The sequence below is a fragment of the Scyliorhinus canicula genome, chromosome 9 (assembly GCF_902713615.1).
Source record: "Scyliorhinus canicula chromosome 9, sScyCan1.1, whole genome shotgun sequence".
In the NCBI taxonomy this organism is placed as follows: Eukaryota; Metazoa; Chordata; class Chondrichthyes; order Carcharhiniformes; family Scyliorhinidae; genus Scyliorhinus; species Scyliorhinus canicula.
Genome location: NC_052154.1, coordinates 123,940,448 through 123,964,409, shown reverse-complemented (window position 1 = coordinate 123,964,409; position 23,962 = coordinate 123,940,448). Strand labels below are relative to the sequence as shown.

The 23,962-nt window shown below is 47.1% G+C and overlaps 1 protein-coding gene across 1 annotated transcript in view; it reads left to right on the top strand.

Annotated features, from left to right (window-relative positions):
• Positions 1 to 6,967: 6,967 nt before the first annotated feature.
• th (tyrosine hydroxylase) overlaps positions 6,968 to 23,962 on the top strand; it is a 74,361-nt gene continuing 57,366 nt past the window's right edge. The window contains exons 1-2 of the mRNA XM_038807500.1: positions 6,968 to 7,067; positions 9,353 to 9,562. Coding sequence (XP_038663428.1) covers positions 6,981 to 7,067; positions 9,353 to 9,562 — 297 coding nt within the window. The 5' untranslated portion in view covers positions 6,968 to 6,980. The remainder of the gene's footprint in view (positions 7,068 to 9,352; positions 9,563 to 23,962) is intronic.

Below are 23,962 nucleotides of genomic sequence, written 5' to 3'. Positions count from 1 at the left end.
ACTTTGGGCTAACTAAAATGTCCCGCATGGCCCCCATCTGCGGCAATCACAGATTCCCCCCAGCCATGCTAGATACCACCTTCAAACGATGGAGGTGGGACGGGGGCACACCGATGGTCGGAGACTTTTACATAGGGCACAGATTGGCGACACTGGACGAACTGACGAGGAAGTGGAAACTAGCAAAAGGACAGGAAATGTGCCACATCCAAATAAAACACTTTCTTCGCAAAGAGACAATAGGGTACCTCGGGGCCCCAGAAAACACACTACTAGAGGACCTGATAGGCACAAGCAGCAAGAAGGGGGGGTTATGTGGGAAAACATACGGATAGTTGCTGGGCAGATCTCGAACACCATTGAATGAGATCAGACTAAAATGGGAGGACAAACTGGAGACAGAGATAGGGTGGGGACTCTGGAGCAAAGCACTGAGCAGGGCTAACTCCACCTCCTCCTGCGCAAGGCTCAGCCTAATGCAGATCAAAGTGGTGCACAGAGCGCACCTGACCAGAACCCGAATGAGCAGATTCTTCCTGGAGGTGGAGGACAAATGTGAACGCTGCCAGAGGGGCCGGCCAACCATACCCACATGTTCTGGGCTTGTCCCAAGCTTGCTGGTTCTGGACTGCTTTCGCCGAAGCAATGTCCAAGGTTGTGGGGATGAGGGTGAAGCCATGCCCAATAGTGGCAATGTTCGGGGTATCGGAGCAGCCAGAGCTACACATGAGGAAGGGGGCCAACGCCCTTGCTTTCGCTTCCCTAATCGCACGCCGGAGAATCCTGCTCGGCTGACGATCAGCAGCACCGCCCAAAGCTGCAGACTGTCTCGCTGACCTCTCGGAATTTCTCCACCTGGAGAAGATTAAGTACACCATCCGAGGGTCAGAGAAAGGCTTCCTGGATACTTGGGGCAGTTTGTTGGCCTGTTCCAAAACCTGTTCGAGGCCAGCAACGAGGAGTAAGCTAAGAATAAATATAAAAACAAGATAGATGAGGAACCAAAGGACTGCACAACACGGGCGGGGGGGGGGGGGGGGGGGGGGGGGAGAACCACACGAGAAGGGGAAGGATGGTGAAGCCAAAGGACGGGGGGGGGGGGGGGGGGGCGGCGGAGGAAAGGGGGGGTCACGACGGGGAAGGGGGAGGGAATTATAGACTGATCCAGAGGGCAACGAAATGTACACAGAGTTAGTTAAATAAAGGACAAAATAAACCTCTCTGTACAATAAAGCACAGGCAAGAAAAATGTAATGTATGCACACAACTGTTTATAAATAAGAGAAAAGCCGATAAAAAGATTTTCCAAAAAAAAGAAAATGAGACTTCGAGCTTGGTGCTGGCTTTGAAACATTTTCACATTTATGTTCCCAGCAATTCGCCTGAAACAATTATGTATACTGATCATAATCCATTGACGTCTTTGGGGCGATTCAGAAATAAATATACCAGACTGTTTCGATGGAGCTTATTGTTACAGCCATTTCATTTGAAAATTATACACGTGGCAGGATGAGAAAATGTGATAGCTGATGCTTTGTCACAAATGTGATGCAGAGAAGCAGGTTTGATGGTGGAAGTCGAAGAACTAAAATGGACTGTATTATTATCAATGTTTGCCTGTTTTGTTTATGTTTAAAAAATGTATATTTATTGTCAATTGTTCTTAATGGAAAAGTGAAAAGGTGAAAAATGAAACGATCTTTGAAGTTGATGGTTTATTTTTTCTTCTTGGGGGGAGGTGTCACGCCAGTGTCCCTGTAAGAAATGTTTCTATCTGATCACATGGCTTCAGTGATGTAATTGTGTGGGTGGAGCTGGGCTGTGGCTCTGGGTTTTTACTTTTGTTTTTCAGTTGGGAGCTGTCTGTGGTTCTGGGAGTTGATTTTACTTTCGCTTTGAGTTTGAACTGGTTTTGCTCTGCACACTTTTTAAAGAAGTGTCTCTCTATATTTATTTTTAAAAGCTGCTTACAGACTGTATGATAACTTGAAAAGAGATAACTGCTTTCCGGAAGGAATTCAAACCTGCCTTTTGAAAAGGGACAAACAGAGTATCAATACCAAGTCTTAAATACAGTGCTGTATGCTGGGCCACACCTTGGAAAATGGGTTTCTGGTTTCTACTTGGATCTTGTTATTAAGTTGGAACAGTAAAGGGGGAATTTATTAAGGGTTATACGTAGATTACTGAAGCTGTGAGGGGTATTTATGTTGGTAGTTGATAAAAATGCTTACTGATAAAAATGTGTTTATAAAAATGTTAACTAAATTTGTAGAATAAAGTTTGTTGTTGATTTAAAGTGCTTAAGGCCTCTGTTGAATAACACCTGAAAGATAGGCACTTGTGCTCCTCATAACCAAAATCAATAAACAGTTGTAGGTCAGGTGAACTCCATGATATATTTTGGTGTTTTCTAAACGCTGGCCCATAACACCCATCAAAAGGGAAAGGTAAGGCAAACAAATTGAGAGTTCCCTGGATGACAAAAGAGATAAAGATTGGGACAAAGAATGTGTGCTTATCACCAATGTCAGGCAGGAGATATAATTGAGAACCAGGTTGAATGGGGAGGAAGCAAATGAGAAATGCAAAGAGGGAGTATGAAAAGGGATTGACAGCCAACATAGAAGGGAATCCCAATGCCTTCCAAACGCATATAAATAGTAAAAGGATGGTAAAAGGAGAAGTGGGGTTGCTTCGAGAGAAAAGTGGAGATTTACACTTGGAGGCAGGAGGAATAGCTGAGGTAATAGATGCATATTTTACATCTGGCTTTATCAGGGAAGAAGATGCAACCCATACCATAGTGTAAGACAAGGTAATTCAGATACTAGATGGACTTTAAATTGATAATAAGGAGATATTGAATAGACGGTCTGTATTTAAAGTGGTTAAGGAACCAGGACCAGATAAGGAACCAGGACCAGATAAAATGCCTCCAGGAATACTGAGGGAGTGAGAGTGGAAATTGTGGAGGCATGCACCATATTTTTTCAGTTTTGTTTCGACTCAAGGTTGGTGCCAGAGGACTGGAGATTAGAAAACATTACTCCCTTGCCAAAAAACGTGTTTTTTGTCTCACCAACTGGCTTTACGCAGAAGATGTTTTCTAATTATTTTTGAAGTAGGATGTGGTGTGTTTCCCAAACCCTCAGTTTGTGTGATCCAATTTACCAGTAACTTGCAGCAAACGTCTATTATGAGTAACTCAGAAAGTTACTTTATTTACATTCAAACATGGGGGAGTAGTATTCGCAACATTCAACTCCACATGCACACAGCAAGGGAGATAGAAGAAAGGAAAGTTTTACAGCTATGGATAGTAATGACAAAAATGAATATTAGTTCATGTGATTATCAGAATCCACTGAAGTGTTCCTTCATGTAGGAGCTTGAGCTAAACTGGTGGAAGATCGGAATTATAGAGTTTCTTTACAGTTGGCACTGATACTATGAGATGAAGTTGGTACATAAAGATTGGATCAGTTCCTTGTGTAATTGTAAGAAATCTTGCAGCAGAGACAGGCTTTTAGGAGAAAGCAAGTGTTCAGCCTCGAGCTCTGCTTCTTGGTGTCCACTAGTTGGATGTTAAACAGCAGACTGTCTGTGAGGCTAAAATAGATGATTAAACATTCCAAAAGGCCAGGGGCTTGGGTCATGTGCCATGACATATTAATGGGTTAATTGCAGCTTAACAATCGGTTTCTGTGCTTCTGGCCAGAATCCATTTTTCACCGTTAGGAGAGAGAGAGACAAAGGGTGAGATTCTCCATTTCCCGAGGCCGATTTTGCAATCAGTGATCGGGCGGAGAATCAATTTTTACGCAGGCTGCGCAAGCTCCGCCCTCTAAAACAGCGTCATCGCGGCATGTTCTGCACACCATTGGGATACCCCAGGACATCATCTAATGGGCTCCCCGATCCTCTACCCCCAATGGACCAAGTTCCCGATGGCACATGTGACGTGTGGATGTGTGTTCCACACGGAACCCGACATGGCGGCTGTGAACTGTGTCCAGCGCCGTCATAGTCAGGTGGGAGCCATGCCTGCTGGCCGGGAGCCTTCGGGGAGGGCTAGGGGGACTGGTGGGGGGTGGCCAGAGGCTGTCCAGGGGGCACTATCTGACAGGTCGGGTCAGCGCACGGCCGGCGCCATGTTGTGCAGCACAACCGCTGCAGGTTGTCGCCGTGTGCATGCGCGGCCATGGACCCAGCAATTCTCTGGCCATTTATTTTGTGGAGGCAAGATGTTTTACATGGCACGTAAAGTCGGAGGGGCGCCACCGATTTTTCGCACGTAAAATGCCACGGATCCTTCAGACATAGCCTCAAAATAGGAGAATCCAGCCTATTAATGTTACTTTAGCTCGAGTGTGTTATTAAACTTCCAGTTATTAAACACACTCCAGTGTGTGGGTGGGTGGGTCAGTTACCAGAACGACCTCTTTACAATCTAAAGTGTTAGTTAATCCTTGCCGCTCCTTCATACTATATGACATTCAAAAAGGTTTCATTTTGAAAGCTCAATCGAGGAAATCTGGTGTTTTAAAGGCTTTTCACTGAGCTCTGCTCCTCGGTTTCTTTCTCCCCCTGTTGACAGACGTCTGTGTTTTTCAGTGGTTCTCATTTCTGATGTACCACAAACAGAAGAGGGGTTTCTGCAGTGAGAACTCATCCAAACATCTTGCTCAAATTAGAAGAGCATTTCCCAGAGTGTGTTAGTGTTGGGACTTCACAAACAACTGCAAAATTTGATAGTTAATTCAGTGTTTCTGATCAGTAGAAATGTTAATTTAGGAGGTGCTTCAGAGTACCTTGGTGGTTAATGGTTCCAAGTCCATGTTAACAATTTACACCCTATTCTGTAAGGTTCCACGGTCTAAATTGTGTCTTCTTTTATGTTTGGTTTGGGATTAAGGTATTTTTTTCAACCAAGTATGAAAGTCCTTAAACTGGTGAGTGACAGCTCACACTGAAGTGGGCAGTAATACGCTGCAGCAAATGGTGGATGTCATTGGCTCCCCCCAGCCCCGCACAAAATACAGCGATTCCTCCTCTGCCTTGTCCAGGAGCGAGGCAATGAAATTCGAGGCTCGGGCTTTCCTGGGTGCCTCGCATTTGAAACTCCGGCTTTCTTTTGCAAGAACAGACTGATCTCTGCCCAGCTCCGCAACCATCTCACCCGTCTGCAGGCAATGCCTCAAGTGAAACAAAACAGAAAATGCTGGAAAATCTCAGCATGTCTGGCAGCATCTGTCGGGAGAGAAAAGAGCTAACGTTTCGAGTCCGATGACTCTTTGTCAAAGCCCAAAGCCTCAAGTGAAATGATGGGGCAAATGATCCCCAGTCAAAGGCACTGACGTGGCGCGGGAATAGCATCTCCTGCGGGGCAAACGCTGGGAATTAGGGCAGATTGTTTTCCGTTGGGGAAGAGATAGTTCCGGAGGAATTTGGATCCTGAATGGTTTTGATAAACATCATGTGGAGATGCTGGCCTTGGACTGGGGTGAGCACAGTAAGAAGTCTTACAACACCAGGCTAAAGTCCAGTAGGACTTCGCCTGAGGAAGGAGCAGTTTTCAGAAAGCTAGGGCGCGATTCTCCCAGACAGGGAGAAATCGTAAGGCTGGCGTCAAAAATGGGCGGGTTTGACGCCAGCCTCCCCCCGATTCTGGTCCCCGGTCGGGGCTAGCATGCCGCGGCCGTGAACTCCGGCATCGCGGGCTTAACGAATTTCGTTAAGCCCGCTTGCCAGAGTTTGCGACGGCTGACGCATCACATGACGTGAGCCGCGCATGCGCGGATTGGAAGACTCCAACCCGCGCATGCGCGGATGACATCATCGCGCATTTGCGCCAAACCCGCGCATGCGCGGGCCGGGATGCCCCTCAGCCGCCCCGTGAATTGATACAGCGGGGCGGTGGAAGGACAAAGAGTGCGCGGGAATCGGACCCGCTGCCCGCGATCGGTGCCCACCGATCGCAGGCCCATGGCACCCTTGGCACGGCCGTGGTACTGCCGTGCCAATCGGTGCCATGGTTCCCAAAATCCGAACTTTACGGCCGTTTTTACGAACGGCCAGACCAGGTGTGTTTGCCGTTCGTAAAAATGGCCGTAAAGGGCTTGGACTTCGGCCCATCGGCCAGCTGAGAATCGCTGCTCGCTGTAAAAAAACGGCGGCAGCGATTCGTGTCGGGAGTCGGGCGTGGGGGTGGGGGGGAGAATAGCAGGAGGGCGTCAGACTAGCGTGGCCGTAAAAATTTACGACCCCCGCTATTCTCCGCACCGTCGTGAGTGCGGAGAATTGCGCCCCTAGTGTTTGAAACATTCCTGTTGGACTTTAACCTGGTGCTGTAAGACTTCTTACAGTTTTGATGAAGGCAGGGGAGAAACTGGAACTGGACCACATGGATTGAAGCTGACTGGTACAAGAACTTGAGGAAACACAAAGAGTGTTCTCCTGCTTTGGGCCGCACTGCCTGAAAGGGAGATGGGAAAAGATCCAATCATAAAGCTCTGAGGAGAATTGGATTCCTTTTTGAAGGAAAAATCCTCCGGGGCTCTCGTGAAAAGAGCAAAGGAAATGAGGTTCATTGGAGAGCTCTGCTGAAAATCACAGGGCAAATGGTCTGCCTCTGTGCTCTACGCCTCCAGAATTCTAATAACGCGCTGGAATAATGGCTGGAAGGGTAGGATTAGATAAAGTGTGGAGGCTGGGAAGCAGGAAGATTCGATGTGAAGACCCCCGATTGGCCCATGGCTGTAGATTCTACCTCGTCAACAAGGAGAAACCTCAGCCAGAAACTCTTCCGATTGGCTTATGTTTCGAAAGGGTTGGGCTGGCTGGCGTTCAAGAAACCCAATAGCTGGGCGCGGCCGGGTGTCAGAGAAGTCAATGAGGGAGCTTGACGCCAGGACGTAACTGCTTTATAAACAGGAGCGGAGGGGAGGCGGCTGGGCACAAGTTGGAGAAGTTCAATGATGCCCACTTCCAGTTCCTCGTCAGCCAAAGAGTTCCGCCGGACAGTTTCCGAACTGGATTCGAAACAAGCCGAGGCGGTGACGGTGAGATTCCTATTCCTCCTCTTCTTCCCGCTTCCTTACTCTCTTACTTGATACTGATCACTTTTATTATCATCCTGAGACCAGTCTGTGTACATTGTTTATATTGCAGAGTGTGTGTGTGTCTGTGTGTGGACTCACTGCATTGACAGATGAAATATTTTATCCACAAGGTTTAACTATTAAAAATAAATATATTCTCGGGAATTCGCTAAAATATATCGCCGCTTTCCATTTTTAAAAATCCTGTAGTTCTTCGTATTAAATTCGAATTGGAGAGAATCGCCAGCAAATCTCACCTTGAGTCGCCAGGACCCGATTCTCACACAATTCTTTCTCTTAAAAGTTGACATGTTATTTTCACTGAACAGCAATCACCAGCCCTGAAAATAAACCCGCGCCAAAAGGGGTCAGGGACAAAAGAGTGGACGGAATGAGCTGGAGAAATGGGTGTGATCTGGATAGCGAGCTGTCTGAATCAGCAGCAGGACAGAATCACACGGGGTGTGGGGACACCTCAAGGACAGAATATGTTCACATTGCTTTGAACCTTCTGATTAGAGACATGGAAAGGCGCAGCCTGTGCTATTCTCCACAAAACCCAGATGGAAATAACAGTTTCTAAACGAGCTGACAGGTTAATTCTGTTTGTCTCTCCACAGGTGCACTCTGAGAGTTTCCTGTATTTTCCCACTTTATTATAGGTTGGGGTTTAATTAGGATGACTGCATAGCTGAGCTCGCTCTGAAGTTTGAACTTTCAGAATCGAACTGTGCGTTTTTTTAAATGGAGTTGATTTCAAGTTACAAACATTTGGAGTAATTTTGGTTTAAGTGGCCGGGCAGTTACTGAGCCAACTGAATGAGAAACGTTTTGTCTTTGGGATGATGTTTTGCTTCTTAACACCGTTTTGGGGAGATAGACGGGTGCTTTCTCTTTGGGTAATGGAGTAGCGTCTTTGTTTCCGGGGACACAGCCTCCCCCACCCCCAGAGACACCGAGCACATTTCTCAGACATTTATTTAATTGATGAACTCGGGCTGCCCGCTGGCAGCAGATCCAGTTCAGGTCAGACCAAAAGTAAAACAAATCCCAAATAGGAAATGGATAGCCTAACGCTTTAAATTTAGCATCGAAGTTTCTGTGGAGCTGACAGGTAAAAATCAACCAGTTTTGCTTCCAATGCATCCCGCCCCACCCTTCTCTCAGCTTTTCAGGATATGCTGCTAAACCACCGCATCAACCTTTTGCCTGTTGCTCAGTTCCAGTGCGATGTGTTGGGTAGTGCCGACTGAATGCGGTCTTCACCAAAACACAAGAGGATGGGAAAAGCTTCTTAATCCTATTCCTACACTCAGTGTTCCGGGAACAGACTGTAAACGCCGGTGTAAAATCTTATTCCAGTTCGTATAAAATCATTCCGTCATTTTATTTCAGTCACAAGCAAAAATGCAAGAAAACCCTGTCCGCCTCTCCTCCTGTGCCTATACATCACTATCCGTCACCCAGTTTATCTTGAACCGACACCTTTCCTTCATTGCACAGGGCTGGCATTAGTAGGTACAGCATGATTCTCAATCTGAAACCAAAGGGCAATTGTTGGAAAGACTCCGCGGGTCGGGCAGTAGGCGTGGAGAGAGAAACACCGTTCAATTTCACATCGGTCGGTATATCTGATCCATCTCTGTTCATCCAACTACTGCTCTCTCAGTTGGCTCACATAATCGTTCCTTTCTGTCTTTCACTGATACCCAGATTGATTTTGTGTTTGTGTCTGTGCCATCAGTGTTTTCCCCACCGACCACTTTCTTACTCTGAAATCTCTCTGGTCCCCTCTCTCTCTAATTCACTGATTGCCATTCCTTGACTTTGTCTCTTTTTCCTTAATTCCTCTCGCTTCCTTTCCGTCTGCTGTCTCTTTAATTTATGTTTGCCTTTAACTTGACAATCTCTTGTCTCTCTGATTTCATAAGTTATTTATTTCTCTCTCTCTCGCTGGTACTCACCCTTTCTTCTCTCTGTAATTTCCCTCCCGCGCCCACTTTTATTTATCTCCAGTTCATTCTCACTCTTAGTTCTTGTCACTGGTTTTCTTTCTGATTCCCCTCTCATTCATTCTTTTAACCGGTCGTCTCACGCCTGCCTCTCGCTCTCTCAACCTGATCCCCCCCCCCCCCCCCCCACCCCTTGTCGAATTGATTTGATTGTCTTCAGACTGACCCCAGTATCCTGGGACATGTGCTGGCTTCAATCTGACCCTGTCTCTATCTTTCTTTCCCGTTTGTCAGTCCCCTCGTTTCTTCGGGCGCAGACAGTCGCTGATTGAAGATGCTCGAAAGGAGCGGGAAGCGGCAGCCGCCGCCGCCGCCGCCGAGTCGGCAGATCCCGGGGAGCAGCTGGTCTTTGAGGAGAAGGACGGCAGGGCCATAGTGAACCTGTTCTTCACCCTCCACTATGCCAAGAACTCTTCACTATCCCGCACCCTCAAAGTGTTTGAGGTAACTAGCACCGCCCCAGTGTGGGCAGTGAGAAAAATATTGTTGTATAAAATGTGTAAATTGCGCGGGGAGCGATCGCAGTATTTTCAACTCTTTGACACTGACTGAGAGGCTAGATGGGGAAGTGAAAGATAGGCATGACTTTGGTTGTAGCTCTTAAATCTGTCCTGGCTGCCGCGCCACGATCAGCTCCTTCAGTGGCAAACTCACTCACATCTTCCAGTCCCGCCCGGTTATTGGTCAGCCTGAGGTCAATAGTTAAAGGCACTGCCCTGGGTAGTGATTTCCGGCAAAGCCAGACTTGGAAAGAGCGGGAAAAGCTTTGAAATGATGAGCCAGTTGGGACTGAGGGAGGTTTTGGGACCTGTACTGTGGGTTCTTGCAGTAATTGAGTCGACTTGGTAGAGCGTTTGGGGAGGGTTCAAACGAATATGACAGGGCGGTGCGAACCTATGTAAGGATTCAGAGCAGGGTGAATGAAGAACAACTGAAAAAGACAGCAAGGAGAATAAGAAACGTGATAGGCAGAGAAATCAAGGGTCAGATTCAGATACCAACACTTAAAAGAAATCTAAGGACAGGCCTTAATGTTTTGTACCTGAATGCTTGGAGCATCCAAAATAAAATAGATGAATTAGTTGTGCAGATAGATGTAAAGGGGTATGATGTAGGTGGGATTACGGAGACAAGGCACCAAGGTGACCAAGAACCCCATGATCTTAGACCACGATCGGAACATGTACACATGGTTGGCTGGACCCCCTCCACAGCGCTCAAACTTGTCCTCCACTCCCGCAAAAAAAAGACTTATCATGGACTTTGTCAGATGAGCCCTAATAATAATAATAACCTTTTATTGCCACAAGTATGAAGTTACTGTGAAAAGCCCCGAGTCGCCACATTCTGGTACCTATTCAGGTAAGCTGGACGTGAATTGATCCTTTCTTGTTGACCTTGTTTTGCATCACAAACCAGCTGTCTAGCCCACTGAGCTGTATTAAGCCAAGCCTCGCACATAAGGACATGAGATTCATCCTCTGCAGACCTCACTCCACACCCCATCCTCCAAGACCAGCCCCAACTCCTCCTCCCACTTGGCCTTAACCCCCTCAACCGATACTGCGCCTTTGGACACAATCCTTCAATAGATACCTGAGGTATACTCCTCCCCCGACCATGTGAGCGAAATAATCCTCTCCATCAACAAATTTGGCGGTGCTACAGAGAATGTCGGAAAGATCTGTTTTGCAAAATTACAAACTTGCAGGTATCTGAATGAGTCAGACAACGAGAGCCTAAATTTCTCCGACATATCATCCAGGCTCGCAAACCGACCGTTCAAGAACAGATCCCCCATTCCTTCCAACCACTTCCCTTTCCACCCCCCCCAACGTGGCATTGAACCTCACAAGTTGAAACATATGATTTACGCAGGTCGGAGCTAGCCGTAAGACCCCCTCAATTTAAAATGCTTCTGAAATTGTCTTCATATCTTCAAATTCGAGACACCCACTGGATTTGCCGAATATTTCCCTTGTGAGAACAGGAGTGAGGTCGTTGCTAATGCCCGGAACCCAGACCCCCTCCATGATCCGTACCCACATTAATCCAACACCTTTTCCGCATTCGCAGCCCAATAGTATTATATCAGGTTCCTCTGAAGGACTGTTGTTTGTAACCTTGACACTTTGCCCACCCAAATACAGGACAAAAATCAATTTCTCGACTCCCCCCAAAATGGAATTCTGGCAAACACTGGAACAGGAACAGAAATCGTGGCAAAAATATTTGATTGGTTAGGAGTTAGTCTTCCACACTTGCTTCGCTCACATCTCCCGCCTGCTGTTTTTCACTCAATTTACCAGATCTTCCAGTCTCCGGATGGTTGAAGGCCAGCCATACCCCTCAAGTTGCACGGCCAGACCTTTGAAAGCCCCAATACAAATGACTGAGTGGGAAATTTGAATTTCCATTGGGCAATTCCCCTGTTCCCCGGATGGTCATAATAAATCTCCAAATTGGAGTTAGAGTCTGAGACTCTGGACTGTTCTGTTTACTTACCTGGATAGTTACCCTGGAAATGTTGGAAACAAAAATCCTAGCCTAATTCCTGGAAAACTACAGAACTGAAACACACACACCCCTCGCCCATCACACACTAACTACCCCGACGACCCCTCTGAGCCTCAGCTACCAGCCTAACCTCCCCCCGACTTCCCAGCTGCTCCCAATCCATCAACACAGCCCTTTGATCTGCCTACCCCATCTGACTCGCCCAACTTTACTACCCCGACCCACCTACTTACTGACTCCTACTCTATCCACCACACCTCCTTGGCACCTCAACTGCTGCCACCCTACCCCTTTACCCACTTATCATATCCACCATATCCCTCCCCCATGCTCTCTCTTATCCCTTACCTTACCCACCCTAGCCTTTTACCCACTTACCACCTTGACACCTTGCCTTACCCACCCTACCCTCTTCCCCACGTTACCCCATGTCACCTTGCCTTACCCACCCTATCCCCTTACCCACCTTACCCCTTGTCACCTTGCCTTACCCACCCTACCCCCTTACCACATGTCACCTTGCCCCACCCACCCTATCCCCTTATCCACCTTACCCCTTGTCACCTTGCTTTACCCACCCTACCCCCTTACCACATGTCACCTTGCCTTACCCACCCTACCCCCTTACCACATGTCACCTTGCCTTACCCACCCAATCCCCTTATCCACCTTACCCCTTGTCACCTTGCCTTACCCACTCTACCCTCTTACCAAGTGATGTCATCCAAGTTACCCACTTACCTGACCCACCCTACCCCCTTGTCCCTTACTTTGTCCACCCTACCTCCTTACCTTACCCACCCTATCCCGTAACCCCCTTCCTTACCTTACTCAGCTTACCCCCTTACCCACTCCACCCTATTACCCACATACATCACCCACCCTTCCCACTTATCATATCCACACTACCCCTTTGCCTCACCAACACTACCCCATAACTCCTTACCTTACTCTAACCCATATTATCTTAACTTACTCATCCGATGCCTTCTCACCTTACCCACCCAACCCTCTTATCTTACTCACTCTACCCCATTACCCACTTACCTCATCCACCCATCTCCAATACCTTATCCACCCTACCCCTTACCTCAGCAATGCTACCCCTTAACCCATTACCTTACTCCCCTACCATATATTACATTACCATACCCACCTTGCTCAATCACCCACTTATCTCACCCATTGTAACCCTTTATCTTATCCACCCTACTCCTTGACCCCTTACCTCACCCACCATACCCCCTTAGCTTGCTTACCCTACACCCTTACCTCATCCCATACCCTCTTAGCGTACCCACCTTACCCCCTGTGCACTTATTTTCTCTGTGTAGCTAATGGGGCCTTGGAACATTTAAACTCTATATGTACTGGAATATGACAGCTAGTGCCATAAAAAAGAGGGTGCGGCTTCTGTGTGGATTCTCTCTGAGGTTTGCAGCAGTGAATCAGCTCTGCAGGATCCTTCATTGGAGATTGGACAGAAAAATTGGAGGACGGTAAGTGGTCATTTTCTTTTTGTCTGGTAAAAGTTGGATATAAGACCTAGCCCAACATATGTGAACCCTTATGTTTTATGGGAACAAACTGACAAAGAGTTCAGCCACGGGATTAGTTTGAGAGATGGTCCTGAGGTAAACAGTAACAACAAACTCAGATAGTAGCCCGGAATGTCCTCAGAATGACAATCTCCATTGGATTGCCACTCTCACCAGACCACCTCCGATGGGATTCTGCAGCCTCAGTTTTGCCCAACCTTCTTCACTCAGGCTGTGTGAAACAGGAGCAGTGAAGTGTACCCTTGGCAGCACAATAGTAGGTAGCACGACTATGATTGAGAGGTAAGTGGTTTAGACAATCGGGGAAGACTGGGGAGCGGGTGAAGGAGAGGGGGATGGGGAGTCGGACCGGGAGTGGTGTGGTGGGTCCCCTGGGGTTGTGTGTGTGTGGGGGTTTCCTGCGTGAGGCTGGGTTTTTAAGAATAATTACTCTGGAGTTAGAAGTGACTTTTTTTCGTCCAGCTCTTTCAGCATAAATAAGAGGCTAAAATTAACAGAAGCTTCCGAAGTTAATGATTTAAATCGCTTCTGATGGTTCTCAGCCCAGCACAATCGTCCAGAGGAAGTTAACATTTCGGGGCACTTGCTGGGTAAGCCCTCAAGTAATAATCTTTATTGTCACAAGTAAGCTTACATTAACACTGCAATGAAGTTACTGTGAAAATCCCCTCGTCGCCTGATTCCGGCCACATTCAGAATGTCCAAATTACCTAACAGCACGTCTTTTGGGACATGTGGGACGAAACCGGAGCACCCGAAGGAAACCCTTGCAGACACAGGGAAAACATGCAGACTCCACACAGACAGTGACCCAAGCCGGGTGGCCGGCGACCGTGCCACCCCTGGGAATTCCTAGAGGGACTCCCCACCGCATCAACAGGGTACCCCCTAAATGCGACACTGAGGAAGCAGGAAGTTATGGGCCAATGATTTACAGTCTAAAGTTGGCCTTATGCTTCCCATATTAAGATGTTAAGTGTAGCATTTAGTTGCCGCATAATACCACACTAGCAGAGTCTAACTTCTGAATCAGATCACAATGTGACTCTGGAGTGCAGCAGTAGTAGGGAGGACTTCACACTTGAACTTGGCATACCGTGCAGTCTAACTCCAACACTGTGTCAAGCTCGATTTACAAAGTGATCAAGTTCCAATAATGTTGGTCCTACTTATTTCACAGAATCTATATCGATTCCTATCTATGGTTTCAGGAAATTCCAACTTTACCTGCTGGGAGTTTTCTTGTGACAATTGCAATGGGTTTCTTAGCTGGAGGCAGCTGCTGTATCAAATGAGGTGTGCTTGTTCTAAATTGTTCTTTGCAGCCTCAGCTTTAAAATTGCAATGTGTATAAGAGATATCTAATTCATCTCTGCACTTGTAAGATGGGTGGCCTATCCTTAGTTATGTTCATTGCATTGCTATATGTAACAACTAGTTGCTTCGGTGTTACAATCAATGCTGGGGATGGGAGAAGGGGAGGAGTGTTAGAAATTGGATGATGTCCCGTTGTCTGGAAATAATGGAGCTCAATTTTCAGACCAAAGTGCAGCATTGCATCTGGGCTGACAAGAGATCCAGATGCATTTCTCCCCTGCATCTTCTTATGAGTTTGGCACTGATTTTGGCTCATATGTTTTCCATGCATTTTTGGGGCACAGAACATTGGTCTGAAAATGATGTCCCATTACATCGACACACTGTGAGCAGTATAATTCCTACCCCAGCTGCCTTTAAATTGGTGATAACATCTAAGCAAATACTTGCTAGTTTATGCATTGTGAAATATCAGTTCAGTTTTTACCATATTTCTGCTCCACGGAATGATTTTATAATTACATATATACAGTATTTGCTCAGTTGTTTGTCCAGTACTTAGTGGACTAGTGGCATGAATGTTTCTGCTGGTCAGATTCCCAGGAGGTATAATTGAGAACCCTACAATCCATTCAATTTACATATTACAGTGGTCAGGATTCATTATTATACATGCGGCTACAGAATAAATAGTGTCAGTCTGTGAATAAGCAGTTTGTGTGAGATGCTGGTCCGCATTCGGCACCACAATCCTGATCAATATTAAATATGGTGGGCAATGAAGGCAATGAGACCTACCACCACCTCATTGTCTGATCTGTCCAACTCACTGTCATGACATGCAGATAATGATATACAGACAGGCACAGACAAGCAGCTAATGATCACAGAGAACAGAACATGACCAATGAGCAGGCAGGACACTCGGGGTGGTATCTCACTATAAAAGGCACGAGGCACTCACACTCCGCCTCTTTTCACTGATGAACTTCTACAGAGTTAGTCAGAGTGTATGTACAGTATCACACCTCCAGCAAGTGGCTAAAAGCTAGTCTGGTTCAGTCAGGCAGAGTAACCACACTTAGGTTAGCAGAGACTTGAACTCACAGAGAACTGTGCTAACTGTGCGACTGGTTCAATAAATCAGATTGAACTAACTTCAAGGTCTGGAGTATCTTTTGGTTAAAGCTGCATCTAGTTGCAGCCTGTGTTATCCCAGAGTACATAACGCGACACTCACCACTCTCTTAATGCCCACAAGGATCACCACTCATCCCTTTTTCCTTACCTGCTGTGTGTTACTGGTATTAGATGGTGCATGGTGGAAAACCTCATGAGATCTTCCTCTGTGTTGTTACCACTTGCATGTACTCCAAGAGTAGTTCTGCACTAAATTAGTGAAAAGAGTAGCTCGTGCAGCGGTTTCATCTCCCTACATTTTGGTCTCAATGGATATTTACAGAAGGCCTTGGTCTCATCCAGGAACGACAATGGGACAACCTTCACTACTTGTGAGGAGGCAATATCCTTATTTTTGACATATTCATGACATATTTGATTTTCTGAAAATGTACAGTCTGTTAGCATTCCGACCTCGGGTGACTGTGTGGAATTTGCTAATTCTCTCCACATCTTCGTGGGTTTCCTCCGGGTGCTCCGGTTTCCTCCCACATTCCAACGATGTGCAGGTTAGGTGAATTGGCCAGGTTAAATTGCCCCCAAGTGTCCAAAAGGTTACGGGGAAAGGGCGGGGGATTGGGATTAAGTAGGGTGCTCTTTCACAGGGTCGGTGCAGATTCGGTAGGCCGAATGGCCTCCTTGTGCAAAGTAGGGATTCTATGATTCGATAAGGATTCTATGATCTTTCGGTGACTGGGTGATGTGAGCAATTAGATCCTTATTAACCTAAATTCTTACTAACATGCTAGGATTTACCTTGACCTCAGTCTTAAGCACATCAATTAGTTGTGTGAAAAGTATGGGTGTATTACTCTACAGTACAGCAGAGAAGAGCATCAGTACATGATTTTGCCAGTCCGTGCTGAGAGAATTGATTTCAGCTGGGACAGTTTTTGAGAGATTATGGTTGGTCTCAGAGACTGTGGGACTGCAAAGTGAAATGCCATTCATTGTTCCAGCTCCTGCTCCTTATGCAGCAATTACTGCTGGAATGTGCAAGAATATAAGTTGAGGCTGCACTGAAGTGCTCCTGCCAACAGAAGAACTTGTTATCACACACTTCCTTAGGGTGAAGCATGAGTAGTGTCTACTTGAATGATGTACAGAAGTGTATCCAGTAATAATGGAAGTGTACCACAGTAACAGTCATTTGGAGAACATTTAACTTTGGACAATAGTGTAAAATGAGTAGTACGAGAGCCAAATAATTACTCAACTAGCAAGCCACATAAAAGCTCCACAGTCTTTCTACATCCAGTCATGAATGGTGATGGATAATTAAATGATTAACTGGATTCAAAAATATCCCCGTCTTCAATGATGGGGAAGCCCAGCACATCAGTGCAAAAGGCAAGGCTGAAGCATTTGCAAACGTCTTTAGACAGGTAGATGCTGCATCTCGGCCTCCTGCTTATGCCCCCAACATCACAGTTGTCAGTCTTCAGACAATTCAATTCACTTGATTACATGTGAAGAAACAGCTGAAGGATTCGAAAAAGAAAACGCTAAGGGCCTTAAGAAAATCCCGGGCGTAATATTAAAGACTTGTGCTCCAGAACTAGCTGTGCCCCTAGCCAAGCTGTTCCAGTACAGCTCCAACACTGGCATCTAACCAACAATGTGGAAAATCACCCAAGTGTGTCCTGTCCACAAAACCAGGACAAATTCAACCCGGCCAATAACCATCCCCTCAGTCTACTCTCAATCATCAGCAAAATGATTGAAGGTATTGTTGAAAGTGCCGTCAAGTTTTGTTCATTACTCACCTACTCATTGACACTCAGTTTGGGTTCCATCAGGGCCACCCAACTCCTTACCTCTTTACAGCCTTAGTCCAAACATGGACAAAAGAGCTGAACTCCAGAGGTGAGGTGTGAGTCACTGCCTTTGGCATCAAGGCAACATTTGACTGAGTGCTGCATCAGGAACACCGGCAATGTTGAACTCAATGAAAATCAGAGGGGCAATTGTCCATTGGTTGGAGTCATACCTGAAACAAAAGAAGATGAATGTGGTGTTTGGAAGCCAATCACCTCACCCTAGGACATCATTGTTCCCATCCCAACTTCTTAAGCTGCTTCATCATTGATCTTCTCTCCATCGTAAAGTGAGAAATCGGGATGTTCATTGACACTTGCACTGTGTTCAGTACCATTCGCAACTTCACAGCTACTGAAGCAGTCGATGCCAATACGCAACAGAACCACGCTAACATTAAACCTTGGGCTGGAATGTGGCAAGTACCATTTGCTCAACAAAAGAGCCAGGCAATGACCATCTCCAATAAGATAGAATCTTACATCTCCTCATGACATTTAACTATGTCATCATTCCTTCACTGTCACTAGGACAAAATTCTGGATCTTTCTCCCACGAGCTCTGTGTTTGTACCTACACCAGATGGACTGTTCAATAAAGTAGTTCAGCACTACCTGCTCAAGGGCAATTAAGGATAGGAAATTAATATTGGCCAAGCCATTGTCACCCACATCCCATAAATAAACAAAAGGAGACATGAAGTATGAATTGGAAGAGATGTAATAGAAGAGGTTGAATTGATGTTGTCTATTTATCACTATCTCTCTCTATATATTGTCCTCATTGCCTGAGGGTTACTAATCATTGTTGAAGCCATAATATCACAAGGGCACAAGGCAATGAGGCAAGCCCAAAGAACTTTCACAGCTGGGCTGAGGGTTTACTGTACTATTGTCATTATTCTGCACAATGCTCTCACCATCTAAGCTAACTGATTATAGTATTATTTTTATAGTATAATTTCTTCAAAATTGCTTCCGAACATCTTACCTGGTGGTTTGAGTTGCTTTCCTAATTTTAAAAATGTTTTTATTGGCATTTTCGAATTTTTACAGGAAAACAGTATAACGCATAATGCACCTGATATTTACACAGTATGACATTTCTTATTCACAAATTTTACACACATCCCTTTTGCTGGCCTCCTCCTTCCCTGCTCCCCCCCCCCTCCCCCCATTGAGAGGTTCTTTCCTGGCACCAGCTCTCGCCCCATGTATCGTGTTGTGAACTTCGCTCCTGTCTTATGCGGTTCCTGTGGGTTCAATGGGGGGATGGAGTGGGGCTCCCTGCCCCCTTCCCCTCCTCCCTTTTTCCCCCATGTCTTTCTCTGCTACCCCTCTGGGTTCTCTTCTTGCGTTCCCTTCCCTCCAGCCTTCCGCCTCCTCTCCGCTTTGTGTGCTCCTGACTTCCCTCCTTGGTCCCCTCTCCCCTCCCCCTTGCTTCCTAATCCCTGTTTACCTCGAACAGATCTTGGAACAGGCTGATGAATAGCCCCCATGCTTTGTGGAAGCCCTCGTCCAATCCTTGGACGGTGAACATGATCTTCTCCAATGGAGAAATTCCGATAGGTCTGCCAGCCAGTCTGCAGCTACTGATCGCCAGCCGTGCAGGATTCTCTGGCGGGAGATTAAGGAAGCAAAAGCTAGAGCGTCGGCCCTCTTCCCCATGTGTAGTTGTAGCTGGTCTGAAACCCCGAAGACTGCCACTCTCGGGCATGACTCCACTCTCATAGAACATACAGTGCAGAAGGAGGCCACACGGACCATCGAGTCTGCACCGATCCATTCTGCACTACCTACCACCTCCAGGAAAATCCTGTTCATTTGGGTTCTAGTTAGGTAATCTCTATGCACCACGTTAAACTACATGAGACTTAGCCTTGCGCAGAAGCACCGGGAATGCTTCACTCTTTCCCAGGTTGAGTTTGTTGCCTGAGAAGACCCCAAACTCTTCCAGGAGCTTCATAATTACTTTCAGGCCATTCTTAGTGCCCTACTTAGTGCTTCACTCCAGATTCCCCAACCCAAATCTGTCCCGAGTTCATCCTCCCATTTCTGCCAAGCTCCGTCCAATTGTATCCTTGCCCTTTCCAGAAATTGTCCAATGATGTCCCCATGGTTCCCCCTCTTCTTGCTGTCTATGTTTTATTAGCTGCTCCAGTGGAGTGTCTCTCAGGACCCTCGGGTACCTCGTTATCTCCTTGTGGAAAAAAGTTTTTGATTTGAAGGTGCCGGAGGTCCTATCCTGTCGATGGATCTCAGTTCCTCTGTTAGTTCATCTAGGTCGCGAGACTGCCCCCTCTTTAAAATTCCCTGACTGATAGCATTCCCGCCCCCCTCTCCCCACCCCGTCCTGTCTCCATATTTTTCAGGGGGCGTCCGGCGTGGCTGGCTGGAATTTGTGGTTACTGCAGATGGGAGCCATTGAGGACATCCCAGTTAAACCAAATGCTGCCTCATTTGGTTCCATGTCCTCAATGTGGCTACCACCACTGCGCAGCATGTATATTTTGCCAGGGTGGAGGGGAATGGGAACGCTGCCGCAGTGAGGGTGGAGTGTCGTTCCCTTGCACAAGGACTCTTCCAACCTCACCCATTCCACGTTTAGTTCTTGTATCCATCCTTTCACTCTCTCAGCTGTGCCCGCCCAGTGGTAGTATTGCAGGTTCGGGAGGGCCAAGCTGCCCTTCTTTTTCCACCTTTGCAGTGTCGCTTAGGGATCCTTGGGTTCTTACCATCACACAAAAGCCATGATCATTTTGTCTATCCCCTGGAAAAAGGTCTTGTGGGTGAAGATTGATATGGATCTGAACAAGAAGAGGAACCTCGGCAGCACGTTCATCTTGATCGCCTGCACCCTCCCCACCAGGGAAAGCGGGTATGCGTCCCATGTCTGGAGGTCATTTTTCCTCCGCCAGACTGGTCAGATTCCGCGTGTAGAACCGTGTCCAGTCATGGGCTATCTGGATCCCCAGGTAGCGGAATTTGCTTTGGGCTAGTTTGAACTGTAGATCTGTCCCTCCCCGGCTCAGGTTCACCGGAAATGCTTCACTCTTTCCCAGGTTGGGTTTGTAGCCTGAGAAGACCCCAAACTCTTCCAGGAGCTTCATAATTACTTTCAGGCCATTCTGTGGGCCTGAGACGTAGAGGAGCAGGTCATCCACACAGAGTGAGACTCTGTGCTCTCTGCCTCCTCTTCGGATACCTTTCCAGCCTTTTGAGTCTCGCAGAGCGATCGCCAGGGTTTCGATTTCCAGGGCGAACAAGAGCGGGGACAGTGGGTATCCCTGCCGAGAGCCTCTGCGCAGATGGAAGTATTCAGAGCTGGCGGCGTTGATCCGAAAGTTCGCTTTGGGGGTGTTGTCATGTTGGGTCATCATGCTCCATAACACAGCCAAGGCTGTAAAACGTGGAAATGAATTAAAACTGCCTTTTAAAGTCGACAAATGACTTTAAAGGGAAGGGCAGACAGAGGCTCCGATAGTTTAGTAGTCCCGGGGCGGGATTGATTGGAGTAGGAATCACTACAGTGAGTCTTCATTTAGACATCATGAGGATGCAGGGAGGAGGAAGGGTGTACATTTCTAAAAAAAGAAAAGTTGTAGAAGGTCAGACCTGTGAGCAGAGGCACTGATGGTGACACACCGTTTCAGATTGGAGTAATTAAGTTAAGAAAGGATCCGAGAACTGCAGCTCCACATGAGTGATATGTGAGATTGCAGCATTCATTTCGAGGACCCTTCTGGCAAAACAAATAAATTGTTAAAAGAGATTCAGGAATAATAGTATTTGTATGCTAAAGTACAGCCCCTGGGGCAAGAGCCAGAAACCAGACTTACATTATTGTGGTCACACAGAAGGGTAATTTAATATTCAATGTCAGGTTTTTTTCCCCATCTAAATTGATTGAACAAGCGACTTTAACAAGGGTGGGAGACTGAATGCCAAACATACAGAAATTGAATTGAGATATTGCATCATATTTTGTCGATTATATCAATCATGTGAATTTGCAACGTATTTTTCCTGTTTTGGAGATGAATTGAGGGGATTCAAAGAATTGAAGTCATTTATTCATTCAGTGCATTCTCCTCTGATTCACTGACTGCGCTCAGTTGGTTGTTCTTAGTGAAGGTGACAATAGTGGGTACCGCAATCAGCCTCTGGGTTAGGGAAGAGAAAATTCAGCCATAGTTTATGATCCTGCTTGCTCTGCAGTAATCCCTGTTTTAAAACCAACTGCAGGTGAGGACAGGTATTTGGCCATGATGTCCTCACATGCATAAATAATCTATTGGCACACGGGTCAGGGGTATGTTGTCACCTTTGATTCAGGTGCATTTCTGAAGGGACTCCACTCAGCATGAAAATGTGTCTTTGACCCCAGCTGACTCCAGCTGAAGTTTAGTCCTCAGAGGCTACCATAGTATTGAAATGTGTTCTCAGGAATGCAGCAGGGGGTTTTAAACGGGTTAACAAAGTGATCTCTGGCTTTGTTTGGGCGGGCAAGACCTCACGGGTTAGGAAGGTAATGCTTGGCGGAGCCGGAGAGAGGGCGGGCTGGTGCTGCCAGATTTTAGGAACTATTGCTGGGCGGTGAATATAGCCATGATCAGGAAGTGGGTGGTGGGGGAGGGGTTGACATGGGAGCGTATGGAGGTGGCTTCATGCAAGGGCACCAGTTTGGGGGTATTGGTAACTGCGCCTCTGCCGTTCCCGCCGGCATGGTACTCCACCAGCCCCGTGGTGGTGGCAGCCCTGAGAGTCTGGGGGCAATGGAGGAGATGTGTGGGAGCAGAGGGAGCATCGGTCTGGTCCCCAATCTGTAATAGTCACCAGTTTTCCCCGGGAAGTATGGATGGGGGGTTTCAGATATGGCGGAGAGCAGGGATTGAGAGGATGGGGGATATGTTTATCGAGGGGAGCTTTCTGAGTATGAGGGCGCTGGGTTGGCGAGGGGAAAAAAATTCAGGTATCTGCAGGTGCGGGACTTCCTACGTAAACAGGTGTCAACCTTCCTGCTCCTACCGCTAAGGGGGATTCAGGACAGGGTAGTTTCCAGAGGGTGGATAGGAGAAGGGAGTGTCTCTGACATTGACAAGGAACTTATGGGGTCAGAGGAGATGCAGACCGAGGAGCTGAAGTGTTAGTGGGAGGAGGAGCTGGGAGGAGAGATAGAGGGTGGTCTATGGGCGGACGCATTGAGTAGAGTCAATGCATCCGCAACATGTGCCAGGCTCAGCCTGATACAATTTAAGGTTGTTCACCGGGCTCACATGACAGTGGCCCAGATGAGCAGATTCTTTGGGGTGGAAGACAGGTGTGCAAAATATACGGAAGGACCAGCGAATCGTGTCCACATGTTTTGGGCATGTCCGAAGCTTAGGGGATTTTGGCAGGGGTTTGCAGATGTCGTGTCCACAAGGGTGGCGCTGAGTCCAGAGGTGGTGATTTTTGGGGTGTCCGTATACCCGTGAATCCAGGAGGAGAAAGAGGCAGACGTTCTAGCCTTTGCCTCCCTGGTAGCCCGGAGACGGACACTATTAGCTTGGAGGGACCCAAAGCCCCCAATGACGGAGACGTGGCTATCGGACATGGCTACCTTTCTCTGTTTGGAGAAAATCAAGTTCACCTTGAGAGGGTGATAGGGCTCGCCCGGAGGTGGCAACCGTTCGTCGACTTCTTCGCGGAAAATTAATCGCCAGGAGAAGGGGGGAGGGGGGGGGGGGGTGGCAGTGGTTAGTTTAGTTTAGAGTAGGGGGTTAATAAAGGTGGGACCTGTAAGGGAGGGAGACGGATTTTGCACTACGCTTATAGTTTCATGTACATTGTTTATTGTGTTGTCGTTATAATACCAAAAATACCTCAATAAAATGTTTATTAAAAAGAAGGAATGCAGCAAGGGGGTTACTGAAAATCAGCAAGAAACACTTGGAATATTGCAGGAGTGTGGGCAGAGTGGGGAGGCTGTGTGGGCAAGGGAAGGCAGATGAGGGGGTCTTTCAGAGTACTGTAGTTGTTTCAAATCATTAATTTTCAGAACAATTTGCTGTTTCATTTTCAATCTGGACAAGGCAGCACACTGAGACCTCTTTCAGAGGCTTTGATTGCCCCCAAAATGTTTGTCAAACCCCCTGCCGAACTCGGATTGCTGGATCTGAAAGATAGTGGCTGGAATTCTCCGGCCACTGTGATTCACTTTTCCTGCCGGCAGTACACCTCTGCCTGTAGGTTCCCCGGCGGTGTTGGGCGGCTTCAATGGGAAATCACATTGACAAGGGGCGGAAAGACAGAATCCTGTCACCAGTGAATGGCGTGCCGCTGAGAAACACACAGCTGGGGAACTGAAGAATCCAGCTCAATACCAATGTACGAGTGGGCACTTTCTGTGCCACCTTCCTAGTCAGCAGAAAATGAGGGGTAGGGTGAGGGCTATGCACAGAAGCAGAGACATC